At 39.7% G+C, this 22766-nt stretch overlaps 1 protein-coding gene across 2 annotated transcripts in view; it reads left to right on the forward strand.

Moving 5' to 3' along the window:
- The window catches only part of far1 (fatty acyl CoA reductase 1), a 36191-nt gene that overhangs the window by 6097 nt on the left and 7328 nt on the right, over positions 1-22766 (forward strand). The window contains exons 2-11 of one of the 2 annotated variants that reach the window (XM_084733894.1): positions 5756-5871; positions 6648-6764; positions 7782-7957; positions 8495-8674; positions 10956-11133; positions 12502-12546; positions 13009-13136; positions 13911-13978; positions 17782-17953; positions 21799-21928. In XM_084733894.1, coding sequence (XP_084590020.1) covers positions 5800-5871; positions 6648-6764; positions 7782-7957; positions 8495-8674; positions 10956-11133; positions 12502-12546; positions 13009-13136; positions 13911-13978; positions 17782-17953; positions 21799-21928 — 1266 coding nt within the window. In that variant the 5' untranslated portion in view covers positions 5756-5799. Of the gene's footprint in view, positions 1-5755; positions 5872-6647; positions 6765-7781; positions 7958-8494; positions 8675-10955; positions 11134-12501; positions 12547-13008; positions 13137-13910; positions 13979-15462; positions 15635-17781; positions 17954-21798; positions 21929-22766 lie in introns of both variants that reach the window. The other variant, XM_084733893.1, reaches the window with a different exon arrangement.

Below are 22766 nucleotides of genomic sequence, written 5' to 3' on the forward strand. Positions count from 1 at the left end.
GCTCTTGTCCGCCTGTCCTTATTCAACAATTGTCTCCACCAAACACAACGCTGTCAAACTAGGAGCATTTCTAGACTGACGAGATGCACTAAACCTAAGAGTGAGAAAAAGAGAGCTCTGGAGAAATGGTACACAAAATGTACATTGTCAGTTAATACATTTTTAATTGGTTAAATTCTTAATTGATGATTAATTGCATCCCTAGCCCATACGATCCACCTAATAAAGTCAGTAAGATTGGAGCATCCCTGATCTTGCTATACACTACAAAGGTGAATGAATACTTAATGTTAGTTTTTGTTTTATTCATATTAAATTGCAACAACCACAAAAAGCAGAAGGATCAGTGATTCATAAATCCTCATTTAAGATGGATACCTGTTATTTTCTTGATAATAGTTTGTAAACTTTCTCTTGTACACTACATTTTGTGCAAATTTCTTTTTTTATCGTTATATCGCAAATATTCATTGACCATCACATCTGTCATTAACTTTCACCATTCCCGGTAACCTTTTCCTGTCACTCATTGTCTAAAAATCTATGCTTTAAGGTTGCGTGAGGAATTTCCACTTGCTGGACCTAAACTAAGCTGAGAAATCTAAACCCTGTGACTAGCCTCGACTTGCATTTTATTCATCATCAGAGTATGTTGTTGGTTAAATGCATGCTGAAATAGAAATTCTGAGTATTCACCACTTTTGAGTTAAATTCTCCATTTGAGGAAAAACTCCATTTACTGGCAATTTTCTTTTATTTGGTTTCTGATTAATACTCATTTTTCTTGTTTAAGCTGCTGTTAGTACATGTGGTGTACCCAGCCAGTGAGCTGTGTCACTAGTTCACTTATGAGTCTGATGACGCATAATGGGAATTACTGAAGAAAATGGTTGCAATTATTAGGACATTTTTATTTTTGACCTGTAGCTTTGAATTGGTGTTTTACAATCCCTGGAATAGTGTTTGGTGCCCTGCATGTAGTCTCATTCTGTAATCATATTGTCATTGCTCTCATTGGACACATTTAAAAGTTGATGGTAGATTTCCACTGTGCCTTTTTATTAATTTCCCTTCCCTTGTGTGAATACTGTGCACATTCACAAGTTGCCTTCAGTCAGCAACTAGCTCGGCCGTGGTTGCAGTCGGGGTCTGACAGGCATACAGCTGGAACTGGCCACTTGGCACAGGATGTGATGCAGCAAACACTACATCTGCAGCACTGGCCAGAGTCTCGGCAGGTATTCACAGACCATAGTGCATAATGCCAGAAATGTGTTCTATTACGTCCTCTCTTTCTCTCAGAGCTTATGTTGTCAGTGTTATTTTGTGTTTCTTAATGTACTGTTGTGTTCGACAGATGGGTGTATGATGGCATTTTAACTTGTTTTTGTGTGTGGTCGGACTGGAGATAATGGCTTCCTTGCAACATTTTGTCAGCCAGGTTCGTTGCAGAAGCTGACAAGCTGGTCAGAAAAGGGAAGTGAGAAATGTCTTCACTCATTTCTAGCTACTTGTACTTAAAATCACTAGAATGAAGGCTTTAAGTGTTAACTTAACCCCGGACTTCCTCCCAGCTTCTGCACCGGCAACACCCATGGCCAGAGACATTATGCTTTTTGGTTTGTTCATCCAACCATCCATTTGAAGTGATAACTTCCATTAAGCCAATTCACTTAATATATGTAGGGAAGACTTTGAAGAAATTTAATAAAGAGATATTAAGGCTGAACAGACATGTATGTAAACTGACTGTTTGGCAGAGGCATTCAACCGTGAGGTGGTAATTCTTAAAAAACCCAGTTAACACTGCAGGTTCAGTAATTGTATTTTGTACCGGGCAGTGTGTACTTACTGTTATTCTTATGTAAGGCATCTACACTGGTAACCTGGTCGCTTTATAAGTTAGTTATTGTGTACTTCATATTGTATTTTGTACTGGGCAGTGTGTACCTACTGCTTTTATTATGTAAGGCACCTGCATTTACTGTAGTCCATATTGCGTCTGCTTGTTATGTGTTGGACTACAGATGGAAATTAGTGTCTCGCCAACTCTGATGCAACCATGTTTTCATTTCTTGTAAATGATCAATGTTGTTCCATGCTGTTTAAAAGTTAAATAAAGTAATTTGATGTATTTCCAAGTCTGACTGCATAAAAAGCTGAATAACTGGTTTAACTGTAACAACATGGGCAGCAGTGTTGGACAGTAATATATCACTCAGCATTTTAAGGCAGCACTTAGAGAGGTCGACTCTGTTTCCACCACAACCGATGGACAGCTAACAACAAAAGCTTTCTGAGTGAAACAGTTCACTGGATCAGCAAATCAACTTTAGAGTGCGACAAGGCTGCCAACAAGGTACAAAGTAATATAGTAATTTATTACTAATATGTAAGGTAGTATTACTTTTTAAAGAGGTAAAACTAAGTAAAAAGTAACCTGTTACACTACCTCACTGACTTGCCCAACACTGATGATCGGTGATGCTGCTGAAACTCAAGCAAGTATAGCAAGAAAAGTCTGCAGGCAGTGTGTACTGGATTATTGTAATAGTTTCAAAGTAAATACAAAACATGATTTTAGCTTTATTTACTTTTGCCAAATCTCATTTCCAGTGTGACCTAGATAATCCCCCAGATAGGGAATTCTACAGTGTTGGTTTCAGACTAACTAAAGTATCTGGAGGTCACTTTGAAATCTGATGAACCATTGGCACCAACTATTGCACAATACAGTCTGTAGAAAACAAATCTCAAAGAATAATTTCAAGTTTTACCTGTCCTTCATGATTTATCTGCATCAGATATTCCTGTTCTGTTTCAAACCTATGAAAAACATTGTCGCTGTTCAGCTGGAAGCACTGTGAATAAAAAACTAAATTTAATTTTATTGACCTTTTTGTGCCATGTTTTAGCAGTTTTTAGATTTCAAACTGCTGGAGCTCGTTCTTACAAACAATGAGAGTTTATAGTGAAAATTCAATTGTGTGTTCATGTAGTGTTACTTTGAGTAGCAGATTTTGGTTTCAGATTTTTTGGAAAAGTGTTGTACTATGCTTAAGTCACATAAGCTGATTTTAAGAAGAAAATTACCTGAGTTGACCTGAGTTAATGATTAGATTACTTATCTTGTGAATGGCCTGTTATCAGCTCTATGGTGTCAGCTTACTGAAAAATCAACACTATCTGACTGATAAGGCAACATGTAGTAGATATGGTACATGGAGTCAACACATCAGTGTGATTTACTGTACCAATTGTGTTTTTTCCCTTTGTAGCGTCTACTGAGATTTTTGAATGGGCTAGGACTAGCCACATTAGTCAATAGTTAATTAGTCATTCAACAGAAAATTAATCTGCAAACGTTTATCACTTTTTAAGCAGAAATGCCAAATATTCATTGATTTCAGTTTCTCACACTAAAATATGAAATGAATTTGGGGATGTCACCTTGGATGGAAAATCATACATTTTGTGTATTTTCTAGTCTGTGTATTTTGTGTCAACAGAAGCCTGTTAATGTTAAAGGACAAAGGGACGTCCACTCCAAGACCTATAACTAGAAAAAACATAATTCTAAAATTGTTCTTATTCGAGTGAATGGTGGTGGCTGGACTGCAGCTTTGTAGTTGTGGTGTGGACTTCCACTTGAGTTAAAACATTTTTACTGTTTTACTATTTTTTTTATAGTTATATTTTATATTTTTATATTTTAGTTATTTATATAAAGGGCAGGCCTTTAGACCAGTGTTAATGCTCCTGAAATGTTGGTTTAAAATCAGCGTTTAAAAGACAATGAAAAAAAAAGCAAAGCAGAAAATAGTAATCCATACATATTATTTATTAAGCCCAGTTTAGATCCAAGCTTTGTGATAAGATGATTTGAAACTTGCAACTATTCACGTGCTGCTCCGCCGTATGCTGAAAACCTGCTAGTTTACACCAGTGCGACTAGATGAGATGGTGTACTGTCTCCATAGTAACAACTCTCTGTACTTAAGCTCTAGCTGCTGGCTGCTCATGCTTTTTTGGGTATGATTTGCAGTGTCTTAAAATACGGTCACATTTCTTTTATTAATTAAGCAACGTAAACATAAAGGTGGGCACAGAGTGAGAGACAGAAGGGGTGAGATCATCCAGCTGTGGGCAATCAGGTGAGTGTATGCTGGTAGCAGAAAGCCGGTGAATCAGAACTATCTGAACATTATTTTCTGATTGTTTCACAGTGGTTATGTTCTCAGCACAAATAAACAGACCCCAGACCTCTTCAAAATGTCTGATTGTGCCTGAATGTGCCCTAAAGCCTTGTGTCATACAGACAAGGCTGTTGCTCAAACAAATTGATGTGATCTTTCCTCCCTCCAAAACTCTGCCATCCCTGAAAGTTTACTGACTTAGCAGTGAGCTGATTGGATTTAGAGTGTCCCTGTTTCAACAGCCAGACACTGGCGACTTGACAACTGTGTCACAGTGGATGTTGGCTTGAATTGAGCTGAGATGGGCCACTTCACACTGCTTTTCTCTGCAATGCTCTGCCTCTTAGTAGTCGACAGAACCGTTACTCACTGACAAGAGTCTTATTCGACTATGGTTTGATTTGTTTGTCAGCTGCAGGAAAAAGTGTACACCAGCTTCAAGCAGACATGTGTCAGAGTGTGTAGCTGTTATCAGCGCTGTGTTGACGTCACGGTCAGTTTGTCTGCTGCACGCATGACGTGACCATCGTGCAGAACACGTGTGTGAATATGACGGGCACAGAATCGGATATGTGACGCTGACCGGCCGGTTCCGGTCTCTGGCCGGTCGACCGGTGCATCTCTAAAGACAAGTTGTAAGTGGATCATTGATTGTGTTGATCAGTCTGTGAGAATTTGTTTTGTGAAGTTGGAAATTATTTATTTATGTGTTTTAAACATTATTATACTAGCAAATATAGTAAATATTCTTTCTCTTTGCTGGTTGTTCTGCCAACAGGCAGCTTGCTTTGTGCCCCAAAAATATAGATGTCAAAAATGAAATTTAATAGGGATACACTGATACCAGCATTGGGTTTCTGTCAAATACTATCCTCATATACTCATACTACTATACTACAATCATGGAAAGGTAGCTGCTTCAACACATATAATTTGATAAAGCATCAAAAAAACCAACACACCCAAGAGTTCAAGGAGTTTGCAAATGCTTACCCTCATTTCTTGGTCATAGCGTTATTATCAGCAAGAGACTCGTCCTCAGTGTCATCCACTAATGACTGCAGCGCCATGCTGTAAAGTACTGTCAGTTGACAGTAGTCTAGAAATGTAAGCAAACAACTGGTTGTAAATTTCATTCAAAATATTTTAAAGTCCTGATTGTTGCATGGAGGTTTGTGACATCACTTTTCTGTGAAACAAATGAAACAACAACTTTGTGATCATGGAGAAGCACATCACAACAAAAATCAGCCTTTAATAAAAACATATGTGAATATGAACATTTGCCACTCTGTTCTGTGTGTTCCTGACGGGGTTCAACTGATCAGTGTCAGCTGGTAAAAACAAACTTGCTTTACAAAAGGCAGGTCCGACAACTTTGAGCTAGTCTTCACATGCTGCAAGCTGCACAAGACTTAACTTCCCTATAAGCTACAGTGTCAGCTTCCCATACATTGACTCTTTATTTCCTTTAAGTTCAAGGTCAGGCATGAAGATGGTCTCACGATTGTAATCTTCCCATTTGTCCTTTTTTTTTTTCTTTTTTTTTTTGTCTGCAGGTGTAGTGGTGTTGAGGAGCACACTGGACAGGACTGCAGACAACATGGTGAACATCCCAGAATACTATGCAGGGAAAATTGTGCTGATCACTGGAGCAACAGGCTTCATGGGCAAGGTACAGTAGTAGTTTAAGAGGCAAACAGCCAACAGGACATGACTGAAGCCAACAATGTGAACTACCGAGTGAGATGAGAGGAAATCCTACAAGTGGCCTCTTTCACTCAAACAGGACAGAGTGAGATGAGAGCAAATGAATGATGAGCTGTATTTCGTGTTGCTTTAATTATGGGAGTTCACATGTTTGTTCTAACTCAAGGGTGTCGTGCTGTGTCTATGCTACTGTTAATGCTGTGAAGGCATGCGTTAGAAACTAGAGCTGCAACTGACAGTTATTTTCATAGTCTATTAATCTGTCAATTTTTCGACTGATCAATTAGTTAATTGGTGTATCAAATGTCCAAAAATGGTCAAAAGTGTGGATCCATGCTTCCCAAAGCCAAAGATGATGTCCTCAAATGTCTTGTTTTGATCACAACCCAAAGATATTCAGTTTACTGTCAGACAGGAGTAAGGGAATTAGAAAATATTCACATTTAAGAAACTGAAAGCAGAGAATTTTGACTTTATTATCTCAAGAAATTACTCAAACCAGTTAATAGATTTTCAAAATAGTTTGCGATTAATTTAGTAATCAATCATTGCAGCTCTAACAAGAATGTAAATCATGTCTGCACTTTTGCTGCCTTCCTCTACCAAACAGAGCAGCACACTGTCTGTCTGCAGCACACATTGATTCACACCTCTGCGATGGACAAAAGAGGAGGTTACAGTTACAAGTGGTGCGCAGGGCCTCAGTTGAAGCTTGTAACTATTACTTGCTCATCATTAAAGGTGCTGCTGGAGAAGCTGCTGAGGTCCTGCCCTGGAGTCAAAGCTGTCTACGTGATGGTCAGGTCAAAAGCTGGTCAGAGTCCTCAGGCCCGCATCGCTGACATGATCAACTGCAAGGTGAGAAGGAGGCTAAAGGAATGGGATGACATGATCTGCTGAGTGTGGGGGAGAAGCCTGTTGCACCAGCTATGTGTAAGTTTGAGCGTAGTGCGGGAGTTATGCTAAGACTTTTTTCACAGGTTGCACAACACAAGCTGATTCAAACATGGAGCTAAGATGCCACTTAAAGGCACAGTCTACCCCCACATCAAAAATATTAGTGCTATTTATCCATCTCGATGGTTTTGCCGTGTGTTATTAAGTCGTCTTAGGGCTTCTCCCTCATATAATGGGACTAAATGACACGGCTTTTCTCAAATTGCCCCCCAAAAAAAATCATTTGAAAAACTCAACAGCGATGTCTCTTTCCAGATATCATTACTGTTACTCAAGATATTCCAGACCTTGTTGTGAGGATTTTAATGTTGGAGCTATTTTCTTTCTCTGGTAGAATCGACCAGAACTGATTAATTTAATAATTGACAACTAATTGAATCTTTAACCTGTCACTAAAGCTTTAGTTAAATTATTTTATTCTGAGGTAATGCTAGATGAACAAAACAAATTCATAAAGAACAGATTACCTTCTCTTTTTAACAAAACAAGTCTTTGGGTCTACTAATGTCGGTCTGAGGTTAGTAGCGTCTATTATCCTGAGGATGCACGGGATGAAACAACTTTCTGCGACAATGCTTTGATCACAGTGGGCATAGTTAAGCGTTCACTCACCTGGTGCAACAAGGCGCTGATTTTAAGAGACTATTTGCAATGCCTCCAGCCTCAGATTGTAGATAAGAGGAGGTATCAGGAAGGAGGAATACAGAGAGCTGGGATCTGTAGCAGTAGGAACAGATGAAAAGTAGGCCACTGACACCACCACCAGTAAGCAAGGGAATAAATTGAGGCTTTTCTTTGATGAAAAGATAACGACTGCACACTGAATTACCAATGATTTATACTTTACAATTTCTGACTGTGCTTACAGTTGGGATATACTTTAACTTGGGCTTCATTTGATTTCATTTACCCTCTCAGCTGTTTGAAAGATTGCAAGATGAGCAGCCAGGCTTTGCGGAGAAGATCATAGCAGTGAACAGTGACCTCACACAGCCAGCGATGGATCTGAGCAAAGAGGATCAGAGCATCTTGGCTGAAAATATAAACATCGTTTTCCACTGTGCTGCCACCATCCGGTTTAATGAACCGCTCAAGTGAGTTGTCTGGTTGTTTTGCTCAGTTTTTTAATTTCTTGGGAATATACGTGCATTCTTTTCCCGATCATTTTTCTCAAATGGTACTACAAGTTAACTATGTTTATCGGCATGCTTCTTCCTGATGTTGCATGATTGTTTAAGGTTTTGTAAAGTTTTTGGGGCTTATGTAATGTTGGGGAACCATGATTCCGACAAGTCACCTAGCCATGTTTGATCTCTGCTATTAAAGTTGTGATGAAACATTAACTTTTTACACTTTGGTTCCCATCCTGGATGCAAGAAATGAGATATAACATTAATTAGTCAGTGCTAGTAAACAAAGCTAGGCTAACCACATCCCAGGTCAAAAACTCAGATTTTCTCACATTTTTTGACCTCACTTAAGTGCCACAACATTCTGTCTTTTTTTTCCCCCCCATTGCGATGGAAGAATGACTGCTAAAGAACCAAAAAAAAAAAACTCTCTGCACTGTTTGTCACATGCACTTCCCGTTCTTGGCTTGTTACCATCTATTCCTTTTTCCCCTTTCTCAGAGATGCAATGCAGCTGAATGTCCTAGCCACGCAGAAGATGCTGGCACTGGCCCACAGGATGAAGCACCTGCAGATCTTCATTCATGTATCCACAGCCTACGCCAACTGTGACCGGGAGCTCATTGAGGAAATCGTCTACCCTCCCCCCATAGACTACCGCAGACTCATTGATTCTCTGGAGTAAGTTGAACTGGACAGTGTCCAATGAACAGCTACTGCACTGTCAACAAAAAGATGGTGCTTGATTTTCTTGGATGGTGGTGGTTGAATGGCCTTGTTTATGTAAACAGATATAGCGTTGGTCTCTTTTTGCCGTACAGTACCACTAGATTATGGTTGTAGGTTTTGAAAGTATTCTTTATTTCTTCAGATTGCTAGATGCAAGTAGAAAGGTATTATCAAGATTAATGTCAGTGAAGCACTGAACATGCCAGCTTAGCCGTGGCTGTAGAGTAAATGGCTGCTTAGTAGCACTAATGTTGTAGAGGCTGCCAGTCTCAGCTGCTGAGCTAGATTAGTAAAGCATTAGAAGCCTGCAGAGTGAGTAGAGATTAGTGGGATGATCTAAGGGATTGTATGTATCGTCGAGCTTTTGAGGGAACTTGGATGGGTGTGTGTGCATAGGGACAACACACTGAGTTTGACTATGAAATTGAAACTAAATTTATCTTTTTTAGGGAGGTGCAAACATCTGTGATGATGCAAATCATCCCCACTAATCTTATTGTGATTTCAGTCAAAGCAATTGCAATATGACTTTTTTGACCATCTTGTGCAGCCCTATTTCTTTATGCCTTTCTGTGATTGGAGTGTATAAGATTTAAATTTTTACATTCAGGGTGGTTCAGACTGACTTTGCTTACAACTACATGAACTATATCACATTTTACTCTGGAGTAATACCCACTAACATCTGACTTTTTCTAAACTGGGAAAAGGTACAATCAGCATTCACTTTGTTGTCAAATTACTCTGCAGTAGTCACATGTTTATCGGCTCCAGCTCCAGTTGACTGACATAAACATGACATCCGAGTGAACACCCCATTTTTGGCGGAGGCAGTGAAGGCTTTTCGCCTCCATCAGTAACTACTGTGGCTCCTTTGCTCTTTTTGCTGCTTTGACTTGGTTCAACTCCTATTCATCTGAAAGTGAATTTGAAACATTAAGATATAGCAGATACAAACAGCAACGCGGGAGAGAAACTCAATTTCAAACAGTCAGTCAGAAGCTACAAAAGTACTGAGAGCTGAAAACACATTTTAAAGAACGTATTTATCTCTGTTCTCCTGCACAGAAATTAGTTCAGTCTTAGCTTTCCAACACACAAAAATACAGACATGGTCAGGAAGCAGACAGAAGAAATAGGGTCAATCACTTAAATACAATCAGTATTTCCCAAACCCCAAGATAACACCCTTTAATGTCTTGTTTTGCTCACAACGCAAAGATGTTCAGTTTACTTTCATAGAAGAATGAAGAAACCAAAAGTTTTTACTGTATTGCAGCTCTAAACCCAGCTTAACATCAATACAATGAATTCAATTTTAAAAATTTAAATGACCTAGCCAAGATTTAAGTGAAGCAAGTCCATAAAACACAGTAATATGTGCCTTTCCTCTCCTGTTGACAGAGTTGATGAGATTTCTTACTAAACTGGGACACAAACTGAAAGCAGACACACATGTACACATGCCCTTTAAAGTACAAGAACATTCCCTGCATTGGCTGGAACAACCTGTTAAACAACGTGTAAAGTCAAACATTGTGATCCAGAGGTCAGGCTTTGGATGTTTCTCTCCCCCCTCTCAAACCTGTCTCGACAACCTGCAGCCTGTCAGTCCATGAGCAAGGCAGCGCTAATGTTTGTGTCATGGAGGAAACGTGGTATCCTCCCCGGTAGACACGAGGATCGACTCGGATATTACTTGAAACCACGCGTACACACAAATTATCCACCCGGACCAATTATTGTCTTTAATTTAGAGACCCACACCCGCACTGAGATTGTTTCAGTCAAGCATTCATTCTTTATCCTTTGTCAATCTGTTTCATCCTGTAAGTGTAGGCTAACACACACTGACACAATCATCAATTTGTTGTTTGGACCATAAAAATGTTGATCACATTCTTTTTTTAAATGTTGATCACGTTGGTTTTGCAAAGCCCAAGGAGATGTCTTCAAACGTCTTGTTTTGTCTGCAAAACAACCAAAAGATGTTTACTTTCATAGAGAACTAAATAAACAACAAAATATTCACATTTTAAAAAAAATTGAATCATATGGATTTTTTTTATTTTTATTTAAAATCAAAACAATTAATAGATTAACAAAATAGTTGGGGTTTATTTTAATAGTTGACAGCTTATTAATTAGTTGGCTAATCACTGCAGCTGTAGTAACAAATGTAGTAGTAACAAAACCAATCATGTCATTTTGTTTTTGTTGTCTTTTTGTCCAGCTGGATGGACGACGAGTTGGTGTCTGCTCTGACTCCCAAGCTGATCGGGGAGCGTCCCAACACCTACACCTACACCAAAGCCTTGGCTGAGTATATGGTGCAGCAGGAGGCCGGAGACCTCAATGTAGCCATCATCAGACCATCCATAGTAGGAGCAAGCTGGAAAGAGCCCTTCCCAGTGAGTGATTCACCCCATTAGTCTTACATTGCTGAGTTTTTTTTTAACTGTCAGTTAAGGAGAGGACTGCTGTTGAATACAAATTCAGCATACCCCAGATTAATTTTGGATGCTGTGTAAAATGTACCAAATGAATACAAATCACAGCTGGGGTCTTCTAATATTTTTAGGTTTGTCCTTTTTTTCAGAATATGTGCCAGTGTGCTGAATAATACAGTAGGATTTTTTTCAAAAGCATTTTTACAAGTTTTAAAGGCAAAAACATGAAAAAGCCTGGTTGCTCATACGTTCTGAAGCTGCAGCTACACTGAGTGTAGGGTGAGACGCTGCTCATCATAATGATCTCTTGAAACGGTACAAACAACTAGAAGAGTGCATTCAGTAGATTGTAGATCCCCACCAGGCAACAGATGATGAGGCACCCACTGCAGTGTCGCCACATATCTCCAGTGGTTGCATCTGGCAGTTGTGAAGTTCCAGCGTTAACATTAAGATGACACATACGTTGTCCCTAGCTGAAACAAGATTTCAAACTGAGGCAGCGGTTGATCACTAGCAGCACATGGCAGCCAATTAAGAAGGGTGCGAAGTCAGCTGTCAATGGTCGAATGAAGCAGAGCAGTCACAGTTGTATGTCTCAGTCAAGTCGCAGTTTTCATGGAAAAAAAGACATAATGCCTCTGACCATAAAAACATAAAGATATAAAAGTAATTTAATAAATTTATCAGTCCAGTAGTATTCAAGATTAGCTCCAGACAAGATGCAGGTCACATTACGTGATTCCCTCCTGGCGTACGCCTAGCGAGGATTATAAAACTTTGCCTCACCGGGTTGCAGGTGAGTGGTTGTGTTGTCTCGTGTGTGCTGAATACCCACTGATATACATATAATAAAACTGGAGAGCACAGCACAGATCTGCAGATCACACCCCTTCTGTCTCCTCTCCGAGTGCACTCTGCTGCTGCCGCCAACACAGAGGCGTTCGGAGCAGTTGAGCAGTGAGCACAGTGGTGCCGGGGTAGGAATTTGAAGAATGTGGGGAAAAAAGAAGCTCTGCACACCTTTGCTCCTGACCAATCACTGTGGAAGCTTCTGTCTGAATATCTGAAAGCGACATTTCACAGTTCTCAAACATGCTTTTTTTTTCTCTTTTTTTTTTTTTTTTTTTTTACCACTTACATCAATCATTTAAATCTAAAAAGAAACAAGCAGTGCCTTGCATTTGCAGATGTTTGTCTTTTTGATAAATTACTAATTGTTCATAATTAGTTCAGTAGTTTATAAAGAAAAAGTTCTGATTTATTTTGTCAATCAGCTAATTGTTTCAGTACTAATTTTATGCTGCTTTCTTCTGACTGCTCTTTCAGGGTTGGATTGATAACTTTAATGGACCTAGTGGAATATTCATCGCAGTAAGTACTGAGAGAAATCGTTTAAGTGGTCTGTATTCACTCAGAAAAGCCTGCATGTTCTCAATAGATTTCACCAAGAGCTTTTCTTTTGTTGTCATCCATAAATGACACAAAGCTGCATCAGGAAAGGTCATGTACAAATAAAGCTTTCTTACTGGCCCAAATCCTGAAATGTGTTGCCAACTGCAGCTTGGACAATTTAAAATGTAATCTGTAATCTCTTTGAAATGACAAATGATCGCCTTGTAGATGGGAATCTTTTTTTTGTTCTTTTTTAAGCCCATGAAGCATTATATGGCCGACTTATAATTTGACCTGTACTCTGAACGTTTCTTTAATCTCTGACATATCATGGTCATTTTATGATTTAGCACAGTAAATATATTACATATACTCTTTTTCATATGAAGGCTAGAAAACTTAATCGGTTCTTATTAATTATCCGTCGCTCATCTTGTCTAGGCTGGTAAGGGGATCCTGCGGACGATGAGAGCGTCTAATGATGCGGTGGCTGACCTCGTGCCTGTGGACGTGGTCATAAATGCCACACTGGCTGCAGCTTGGTACTCTGGATCACAGTTGCTTAACAGGTTGGAGAGATGCATAGATACTTGATTTGTTAAGTTGTATTGAAATGCTGAGGCTACATCTGAAGTAAAGATGAGTGTATTTACTCCAAGATAGTCAAATGTATCAATACTTCAATACTTTTTCCGATACCATGCGATTAAAACGATTAAATATCTGTTAAGTTATAGTATTGAACGTATCAAAGCTATTGAAAAAAAGTGCTCATTCTTATTTCAGTTCAGTCTTTATAGCCCTGCCTGAAATTTGGTTTGTAGCAGCAAAACCAGTATCCAGTAACTTTTTGTGTACCAGAACTGTGTGATGAAATAAGGTAAATTTTATTGATCACACACCAGGGAAATTCATGTTACAGCTCCTCAATAAGTACGGGTAGAAAAAGGCTAGAGTAATAAGTAGAATGGAGATCAACTAAAAACCAAAAAAAAATTGTAAAAGAATTAAAAAAATATATAAAAATATCGATCACAAAAACTGTAAAAACATACTATATTCACCTGCACTTGTACAGATTTGTAACATTATAATAAGAGAAAAATGTAAATAATATTGCCTTGTGAAAAAATAATTGCACAATGACAGATTTGAATTGTAGAGTATGGAGATATGGTTGCACAGAAGATGATTTAACAGTGGAAAAAATCAATACACAGTATATACACTATTTTTTTTTCTCCATGGTAGTTTTTTTTGTTTTTGTTGTTTAGTACTGTATCAAAGTTTAAAATACAGGGATTGTGACAACTCTACTCTGAACTATTCCCTCCTTATTACAGGCCTAAAAACATCCTGGTTTACAACTGCACAACTGGTGGGATCAACCCATTTCACTGGGGGGAAGTCGGTATGATGTCCTTTTTTTTTATCTTCCTTTAAACACACACCCTGACAATGGAAGCTTAGATGTTTAAACATGGCACCTAATGACATACCCTGATTGTAATCTGATCCACCGGCTTCCACACCCAATCTAAGAGCTTTTGTTCACCTTTTGATTTGGGTTCCTGGTTAGAAGTGGGTCATGATGAAGAGTGAATTGCACCTGTCAAACAGCATTCACTCTTTGTTAGAGGTAATTATGGACGTCCCCCACAGGCATTGAACAGTCACATTTCTCATGCTTAAGTAATACTGCATACAGATTGTTGATATTCACTCCTGAACTTCCTGAAAGTCAGAGATACGGATTCAGATCCAGGATGAAAACATTTTGTGTCAAAACAAATTAATAGGCCTAAAGAGTCACAGTAGTGAAGCTGATTTGTGTTGGGCAGCCCACTTTCCCTGGACAGAATAACACAAACACCTTTACAGTACAATTCTGTCCAATGCAATAGGCCATTGCAAGGCCAAGAAATGCTATTTGAGATTTGAAGTTCATTCTTGGCCTTAAAAAAAACTTTAGCTGACAAAACATTCTCACCACAAGGTCTTATATTGGTAACCTTTCTGGGGCTTTCAATTATATCACACGATCTACTGCATATGGGGAAAAAAGTTGGGCAAAGCTTTTTGTGGCTCCAGTGACTGCTTATGTGAAGTCACAACAAGTCTGGGGGGGAAAAAACTTGAAAAACCGGACCTCTGTCACCCACTGCTCGTCTCTGCTTGAGACTAGCGACTCGAGGCTACATTTGCAATTATCGGCATAAACTAACCAAATGTCCAATCAAACTGTCAGTTGAGTGCTATTGAGACATTAAACCCCGCCCACACCAGAAGGGAAAGCAATTCATGTCTCCACTGACTTTGCATTACATGAAGGCGCCTCTTGTCACTTTCAGTCTGCTAGCAAACAACAGAACCATGCCTGCAAGCTTTTAGAAACTGCCGTACTGAAAAACTGTGGGATCCTGACAATCAATGCCTAAGGTCATGTGGCATCATCATAAAAGAAAAGCCATTGACAGTGTTGATGAAATTGTTTTGCCAGATGAATACTACCTCTGTTTAATCCTCAAGTGTTTAGTAGAAACATTAGAAATGTATGAACCCAACAGACATTTAAGCTGCAGTTTAGTGGTGGTTTTGTATTGGATTTACATGATATTCTAAGCTATGTATTTTGCTTATCACTTGTGAGGTACACAATGATGGTCTTTCCTTTAGTTTTAATAAGTTTGAACACTCAAAGGAAATTAACTTGCACTAAATTGAGGAACACCAGTTTTGTAAGATGCAGTTGTTTCATTATTAATTTGTTTTGGAAAAGTTATGGCAAGGATTTATTTTGCCATTAGGGCCACAAATTTCAGTCAGGCATGAAGAACAAATAATGTATCAAACTGCTGATTGATGACTTGTGTTGAACAACCTTTTGTTTCTTAGAGTACCATGTAATATCCACATTCAAGAGGAACCCCCTTGAGCAGGCCTTCCGTCGGCCCAATGTTAATCTCACATCCAATCACCTAATCAATCAGTACTGGATCGCTGTGAGCCACAAGGCTCCGGCCTTCCTCTATGATCTGTACCTCAGGCTGATTGGACGAGAGCCCAGGTAACCTCATCATCGCCGACTCGGACGTGCCGCACCTCTGCTGTTTTAATGCCAAACCCCCCCCCTCACACACACGCACGCACACATCTCTGCTGCTTTAGTCCTGTCACTTTTCTTTAAGTGAAGTAGCCTAACGTCGTAGCTGCGATGCTAATGTGTTACATTATGCTTGTGTGCAGTTTTGTTGGGAGTTGAAGAATGTATAACCCAGCCGCTCTCCTGCGCAAACGGGATTACTGATGGGTTCTGCACTCTTTACATCTTGCTACTTGCAATGTTGGCATTCGCAGTTGGGTTCCCAAAATTTTAGCACTAAGGTTGTCTCAGTCCAGTTGATAAATGGACTAAGGCGGACTTCAGTCTGAAGATGCCTTTGGGAACCCAACCCAGATGTTGGCCCTTTGAAAAACCACTGCTACCTCTGACACACCAGTGTCAAATGAACTGCATCTGTCTCCTCATTACAGAAACTTCCTAAGTCTTAAATCCTATTTTATCTCAGTTTAGGATGACATTTAGGATTTTTGGTATCACAGAAACCTGTTTCTTTAATGCACTGCAGGAATACATTGTATCTTAGGATAGGATGAAAATGACAATGAAGATGGGGAACTACATGAACACAAAATGGTATGCTAGAAAGCCTCAAAGCCTGTGATGATGCCTAAATTTCCTGTACCATGTATTAATGGGTATACAGTGTATCGACTGCCAAGACGATTCATTTTGAATTTGATCGACATCCGTCGGATGTTCAAATCCATACTGTGGGTCGATAATTGCGTGGTGTTTCCTCTCTTCCAAGACGCAATTAATTCTTCTGACTCACCAAACTAAAATTGAACACCCATCTTTTCTTGTCCATTCACAAGCCAGCCAGTGACAAGTGGAGTGAGACTGTTGTCATGGATACAGGCAGTCTTGCAAACATTTTAAACACAGATACAGGCGTGACAGGACGAGTGCTGATTGAAGAATCAAGTTTACAGCTCTAGTCAGGATTTAGACTAGAATAAGATAAGACTAGATATGAGGTCTAAGGTAGGATAGGACACACATTGAAAATTAACATCAATTTCATCTGTATTGGTTGTGATCTCTCTACAACATGTCACTTGAAGCTAAGTTAAGCAATTATGTGATTGTTTATACCAGGGGTCTGCAGCCTGCAGCTCTTTTGCTCCTCTCTGGTGGCTCCCTGTCGACAAAAAATTTAATGGAAATGAATAATGATTCTTTGCTTACATTTTTAATTTTCACTCATTGTTTTAGGCCTAGAGATATTCCATTTTCCAACTATTAAAAATGTGTATTAGTGTTGTCATGATACTGGAGTTTCAAGTGATAAAATATAATTATAAAATAAATTTTAGATTTTTATTAAAAGATTGACTTAACAAGGTTATAACATGACAACGGATATTCAACCAGAGCAAATGAGATGAGTGAGAGTAAGTGGAGGAAGGATCATGTGGGCACTAGAGTGACGTATGTGTCAATTTGCTGTCAGAAATGAGAGTGAGAAAGTGTAGCTGGTACCAGAGTATTGATACTGAGAAAAATGATCATTTAAAGCATTTCAAATATCTGTATCAGTATATATTGATATTTTTGACAACACTGATGTGTAGCAATATACCCAAAATGAATTTTAAAAAATAATTTTAAAATGTCAGCTAAAATGTGTATCAAAAGCCTTGGCTTACAGCTCAGCACCCTGCCCCCTAAATTTTGTAGGCTAGCTATGGATGCTAAATCAGAGAATTTAATAGTTGCGACTCTAGGCAGATTTTTTAACCTCCCCCTTTTTCGGCCAAAAATGGCTCCTTTTATAGCAAAGGTTGCTGACCCCTGGTTTATACTAATGGTTCGTATCAGATCATACTCTTTGTTTTTTCCTCCTAGTATCCGATTCAGCCATTTTGGCCAATATCAGACTGATACTGAGTATTGGATCAGCATCGTCCCCACTTAAAGATCCTCAACCCCTCAGATGTCATGGTGCTAATTACAGGCTAGCAGTGGCCAAGCAGTTACACAGGGCCTGCATCTTTCCTAGTATCAGTAGGAGGAGGAAACGCGCATTCTTCCTCATCTCGTCCTCTCTGTCTCCTCCTTGTCCTGTCATGTGTATCTCTCTCCTACAGAATACTGTATAAACATGACCTTCAAGACCAATCCCTTAGAGCAGGCCTTCAGAAGGCCCAATGTCAATCTGCGCTCCAACCCCTTTACTAATCAGTACTGGACCACTGTCAGCCACACGTTGCCAGCCCTGCTCTATGACGGCTATCTCATGCTGACAGGCCGCAAGCCCCGGTAAGGTTGTAACTGCCCTCCCCCGACTCCCCTCCATAGACATATATATGTAGACACCGCATTGGCCTTTGGGTCGCACATCAGCGTCGGTGCCCACATTGGTGACATACATGGGTTGTAATGGACATTCTTCAAATTTGAGAGTCCTCTTGGGCTCAAGGATGAACTGCTTAGAATTTGGAGGTCAAAGGTCAAGGTGATGGTGACCTCAGGTCCGTACCATTCTCGTGAATGTGATACCTCAGGAAATTTCTTTAAATTTGGTACAAATGTCCACTTGGACCCGAGGAATTTTGAGATCAAAGGTCACGGCCACTGACTCAAGATGTTTTTGGCTATAACTTAAGAACTCATACACTAATTATGACAACCTTTCACACAAATGTCTTCTAGTATAAAATGATGAGGTGATGACATTTTATATCCAAAATGTCGACTTCACTGTGACATTGTTAAACACTCTATCAGTCCTGTACTCCTCTGTGAAAATAGTCAGCATGTGTTTCACTGGAAATGTCAGTATAATGTCAAAAATACACTTAATATCTTTTACTGAAGTCCTTCAAAGTCTACAGTACACATATTATAGTGAGTCTGGGCAGATGGATGTAAACTGCTACTAAACTGGTTGGAGGCATACGACTGCAAGGTGGTAATTCTAGTTAACGTGTATTTATTCACGGACCAGTCTTGACCCGTCCTGCGTGGTGGCCATGTTGAGTACAGCAACAAGTCAAATTGGTCAATGCGCCGTCTACATATAATATGTCTATGTTTGTCCCCTGCCAGTCAGCCCCCACCTTTCCCACAAACCCACCCACCCTTATAGTGTGTTTGTGTTTGTTTGTTTGTTTTTTTTTTTCACTGACTGGTTATGTGGGATGGTGGGAACAAGGACTGGTCCAGGGCAGAAGAGAGAAAACGTTTGCTGTGTTTTTATTTGACATCGTGACAGTGTGTCATTACAACATGATATGACTTCTGTCAGAGCACATTTTCAGCTCTGTTTTTGCAATATTTTTTTTTTATTCAAAGAAGACTTGCCTTTTTGTGAGCCATGCTGTGAACATGACATCCATTATTGTCATCCCCCCCCCCCCCCCACTACTCACCAAATCATGGAAAATCCTGAAGCACCATGGGACTTCTTGATTATTTAGATAGTTGTGTCCAGTCAGAGACAGATCATGTCCCACTGAATACAGCTCCTATGCATGTGACTTGATTGATCCCACTTTCATGTGGTTTCTCTTTACAATGAGCCACAGGTATTTCAGACATTAAATGTTATGCAGTGCCAAGCATTCCTCCACAGTACAACATTTTTATTGGCTGTGTTTCACGCAGTGTTTGGCTGTCTGTCTGAAATGAATTTGGCTTAGTAGCTAACTCATAATCCTGTGGTGTGGTGTGGTGTTGGGTTTGTCACCAGCTGTAAGTAACGGTTATCTCTGCCTCTATGTGTTGATCAACCATGCATGTTTGTCCCATCCTCTGAATCATCCGCCTTCACACGAGGAATGTGAGTCATCTCAATCTGCCTCGATTAGTGTAAATGCTTCAAATCGCAGAATTTCATCCAACAGGCTTGTCACTGGAGCAAGGCCTTTTTTACTCGTAACAAATTGAAATGTTTGCAGCCATCCAATTCAAATACTGCAAAATGTTCACTGAAGTTCACTGAATAACAAATAATGTGCAGTTTTAAGATTTAGAGACTCACAGTCTTCACAATGATGGGCACTGCTGTTTCTACATTCTCACCATGATTATCACAGAACTCTGTTTTTGAATGATATCCACTTAAATTATGATCCCCTCAATTTCAACTAACACAGAAATTAAGTGTTAACTGGATTCACTTGTGTTAACAGGAGGACATTGTCTGAGTCCCTCTGACTACTTTGGCAACAAAGCAGACTTTATTCACTTCACTTCGTGTTGAGTTTTACGTATTTTGTATGAAATATTGAATCTGTCTGTCCTGAAATTGGCTCATGGCTCCATTTGACAGTGTGTTGTCTGTCCTCCTGGCCTGCACACAGATTAAATCCAGTTAAGTCATCAGCTGATTTGTATCAGACCCTGTTACTGGGGAAGACCTGACTTCTTACAGTGCTATGACAAAGTTTGAACACCCTCTTGACTATTTGAAAAATTGGTAAAGTGAGTCATATAATAATTAGAACATTTCAGAACTCGATGTGTAGAACCTTCTTGGTGTAAACGACTGTCCATTTTATGAAGTTAATAAAATTCTCAAAAAACACCCTGAAATGTCAAAAATGCATTTAAAATTTGATCAAACTGAAATCACGTATTGTTGCTGTCCAATGAAAACCATGCATTTCCCATTTTGGTGATTTTTTTTTGTATTTCAAGTAAACTGAAGAATTAAAGGACCAGTGTATCTTGTGGGGAACTTGCAGGAACATGCACAAGACACTAAATTCTGTATGTAGAGCCAGTGTTTGTTCTAGAGATGTTAAAGGGGACCTATTATGCTTTTCCACACACTGACATATATACAATGATAGATGTTCATAGTTGAGTAATGCGAGTCAAAATAATGAGGTAAACCTATGTAGAAGTAACCCCTGTGAACAAAATACTCCATTTTCTATAGGTTTTTTCCTACTTTGCCGGCCTGATGCAACTGGCTGACAGGCACATTTGGATTTCTTCATATCTGCTCAAAGCACAGCTCAGCGTGCACAGCACGCCAACCCGCTGGCTGCTGTCTTTGCTCATCTGCTGTTTTCAGGGTTTCCTCTGATGTCCTGCTGCTGCTCAACTCTCTGTGATTTACAGAGTTTCGGATGGACTAGTATCTTTACCTCTGGTTAATGTAACTGCTACTGCACTCCCCCAGTGTCTGAGCTCCCAGTCTGGGCAGAGTCAGCTGCATGGAGCCGACTAGCTAACTAGAAGTAAACTTCTGTCCATCAGGAAACTCGTATCACTGAGAGTTGAGACAAACAAGCTGGAGGACATCAGAGGGACAACCAGCAAATCACTGGCAATCTAAATCACTGAAAGTTGAGCATTTTAGGAAATAGTACTTATATTCACTTTCCAGCACAGAGTTAGATGAAGATCAGTGCAGTTCATTCATCTCTACAATAAATATGCAGTTACAGTCAGCAGCTGGTTGTCTCAGTTGGTGTAAAGACAGAATGGAGGAACCAGCTAGACTGACTGAACCCATTATATCTCATTTTTGTTGTTGGTACAAAAGCTACAGCTCCCAGCAAGGATATAGTCTGGCACATAACCCCCCCATAAAACAGCAAGGTGACATTTTGGAGGTGCATGTTTTTCACAGGACAGTGATTCAAGTTGTTAGGCACAAGGTTTGATCATTCAAAATCAAGAGGCGTACAAACACATCGCACTGTACAGCTCAAGTCGCCACATAAATATGTTAGAATTATTGATTGATAGATTCTAAATCTGTTTACTCAAATCTTTGTAACTCTGTGAAGTCATGCCCATGGCATATAATGTGGAACATTGGCTATTTTTTAACTAAATTATGCACCATACCGCATTGTGTTAAATGAGAAATTATGAGACTAAATTAGTCTGTAAAGACATGTTGCTACAAAGGCACCTGTTGTGGTTACTTTTGTGGTTAAAATTTTCTCCTGTTAAACTTCTGCCTCTGCTCTCCCCTCCTCCAACATCATGGAACCTGCTTTCTTTATCCCACCACCTCTCTGCTCCTCCACTCCTCCCTTTCTGCCACTCCTCCTGCCATTGTCCCTCTCCTGTGTCATCATCTTCCTGCACCTTATTGCTTCTTCCCTTCCTTTCGATGCTGCTTCACCGCTCATTTATCATAGGATGATGAAGACAATCACTCGCCTCCACAAAGCCATGATGGTCCTGGAGTATTTCACCAGTCACTCCTGGGTGTGGAACACTGATAATGTAGCCATGCTGATGGCCCAGATGAGCCCCGAGGATAAGAAGGTAGGGAGGACTCGCATGTTAATCTTGTTAAATGAAGAAAAAAAGGCCTCCTTCACATCATTCACACTGTGGTCTGGGTCTGTGTTGTGTAGTGGGGGCGGACGTGGGCGACAGAGGGACACACAGTGGAGATGGCAGACAGATTTACCACTCAGTGCGTTAATGTCTGATAGTAGGCCGGGCACAATAGAGTGAGTCACTTGTGGATTTACGTCACTGGTGACGTAAATTTGTAGTGAACAGAGACGTTGTTCAGGCTAACTGCCTGAAGAAATCTGCATTTCTGGAAGGCATGTTGGTGGACAGAGTGAAAGACTTAAATGTCCTGTTGACACATTAGACCTATTGTTCTGACATTTTGTCTTTGTTCTCTTGACAGAAGCATATCTGATGCCATAATGAGCTAGTACTTTATCTTACATTAGTAAGTCTACAACCCTAATTCCAAAAAAGTTGCAATGTTGAGTAACAGAATACAGGTATTTGCAAATCTCACTCATTGTGAATCTGATGCCTGCATCAGGTATTAAAAAAAGTTGGGATGGGGTCAATGAAAGATGGGAAAGTCATGTAATCCTCAAAAAACACCTGTTTGAAACATTCCACAGGTTACTGCTTACAGGTGACAGTATCATGATTGAGTATCCAACAATCCAACAGTTTAAGAGCATTTCTCAACACAAAACTGCACAAATTTTTGCATTTTACCATCTGCTGTCCATATTATCATTAAAAGATTGAGAAATCTCTGCATGTAAGGGGCAAAATCAACATTGAATGCCAGTGATCTTTGACTCCTGAGGCTGCGCTTCATTGAAAACTAAATTAAAAACCCACC

The sequence above is a fragment of the Lutjanus erythropterus genome, chromosome 13 (genome assembly GCF_056507025.1).
Source record: "Lutjanus erythropterus isolate fLutEry1 chromosome 13, fLutEry1.hap2, whole genome shotgun sequence".
Taxonomy (NCBI): Eukaryota; Metazoa; Chordata; class Actinopteri; order Lutjaniformes; family Lutjanidae; genus Lutjanus; species Lutjanus erythropterus.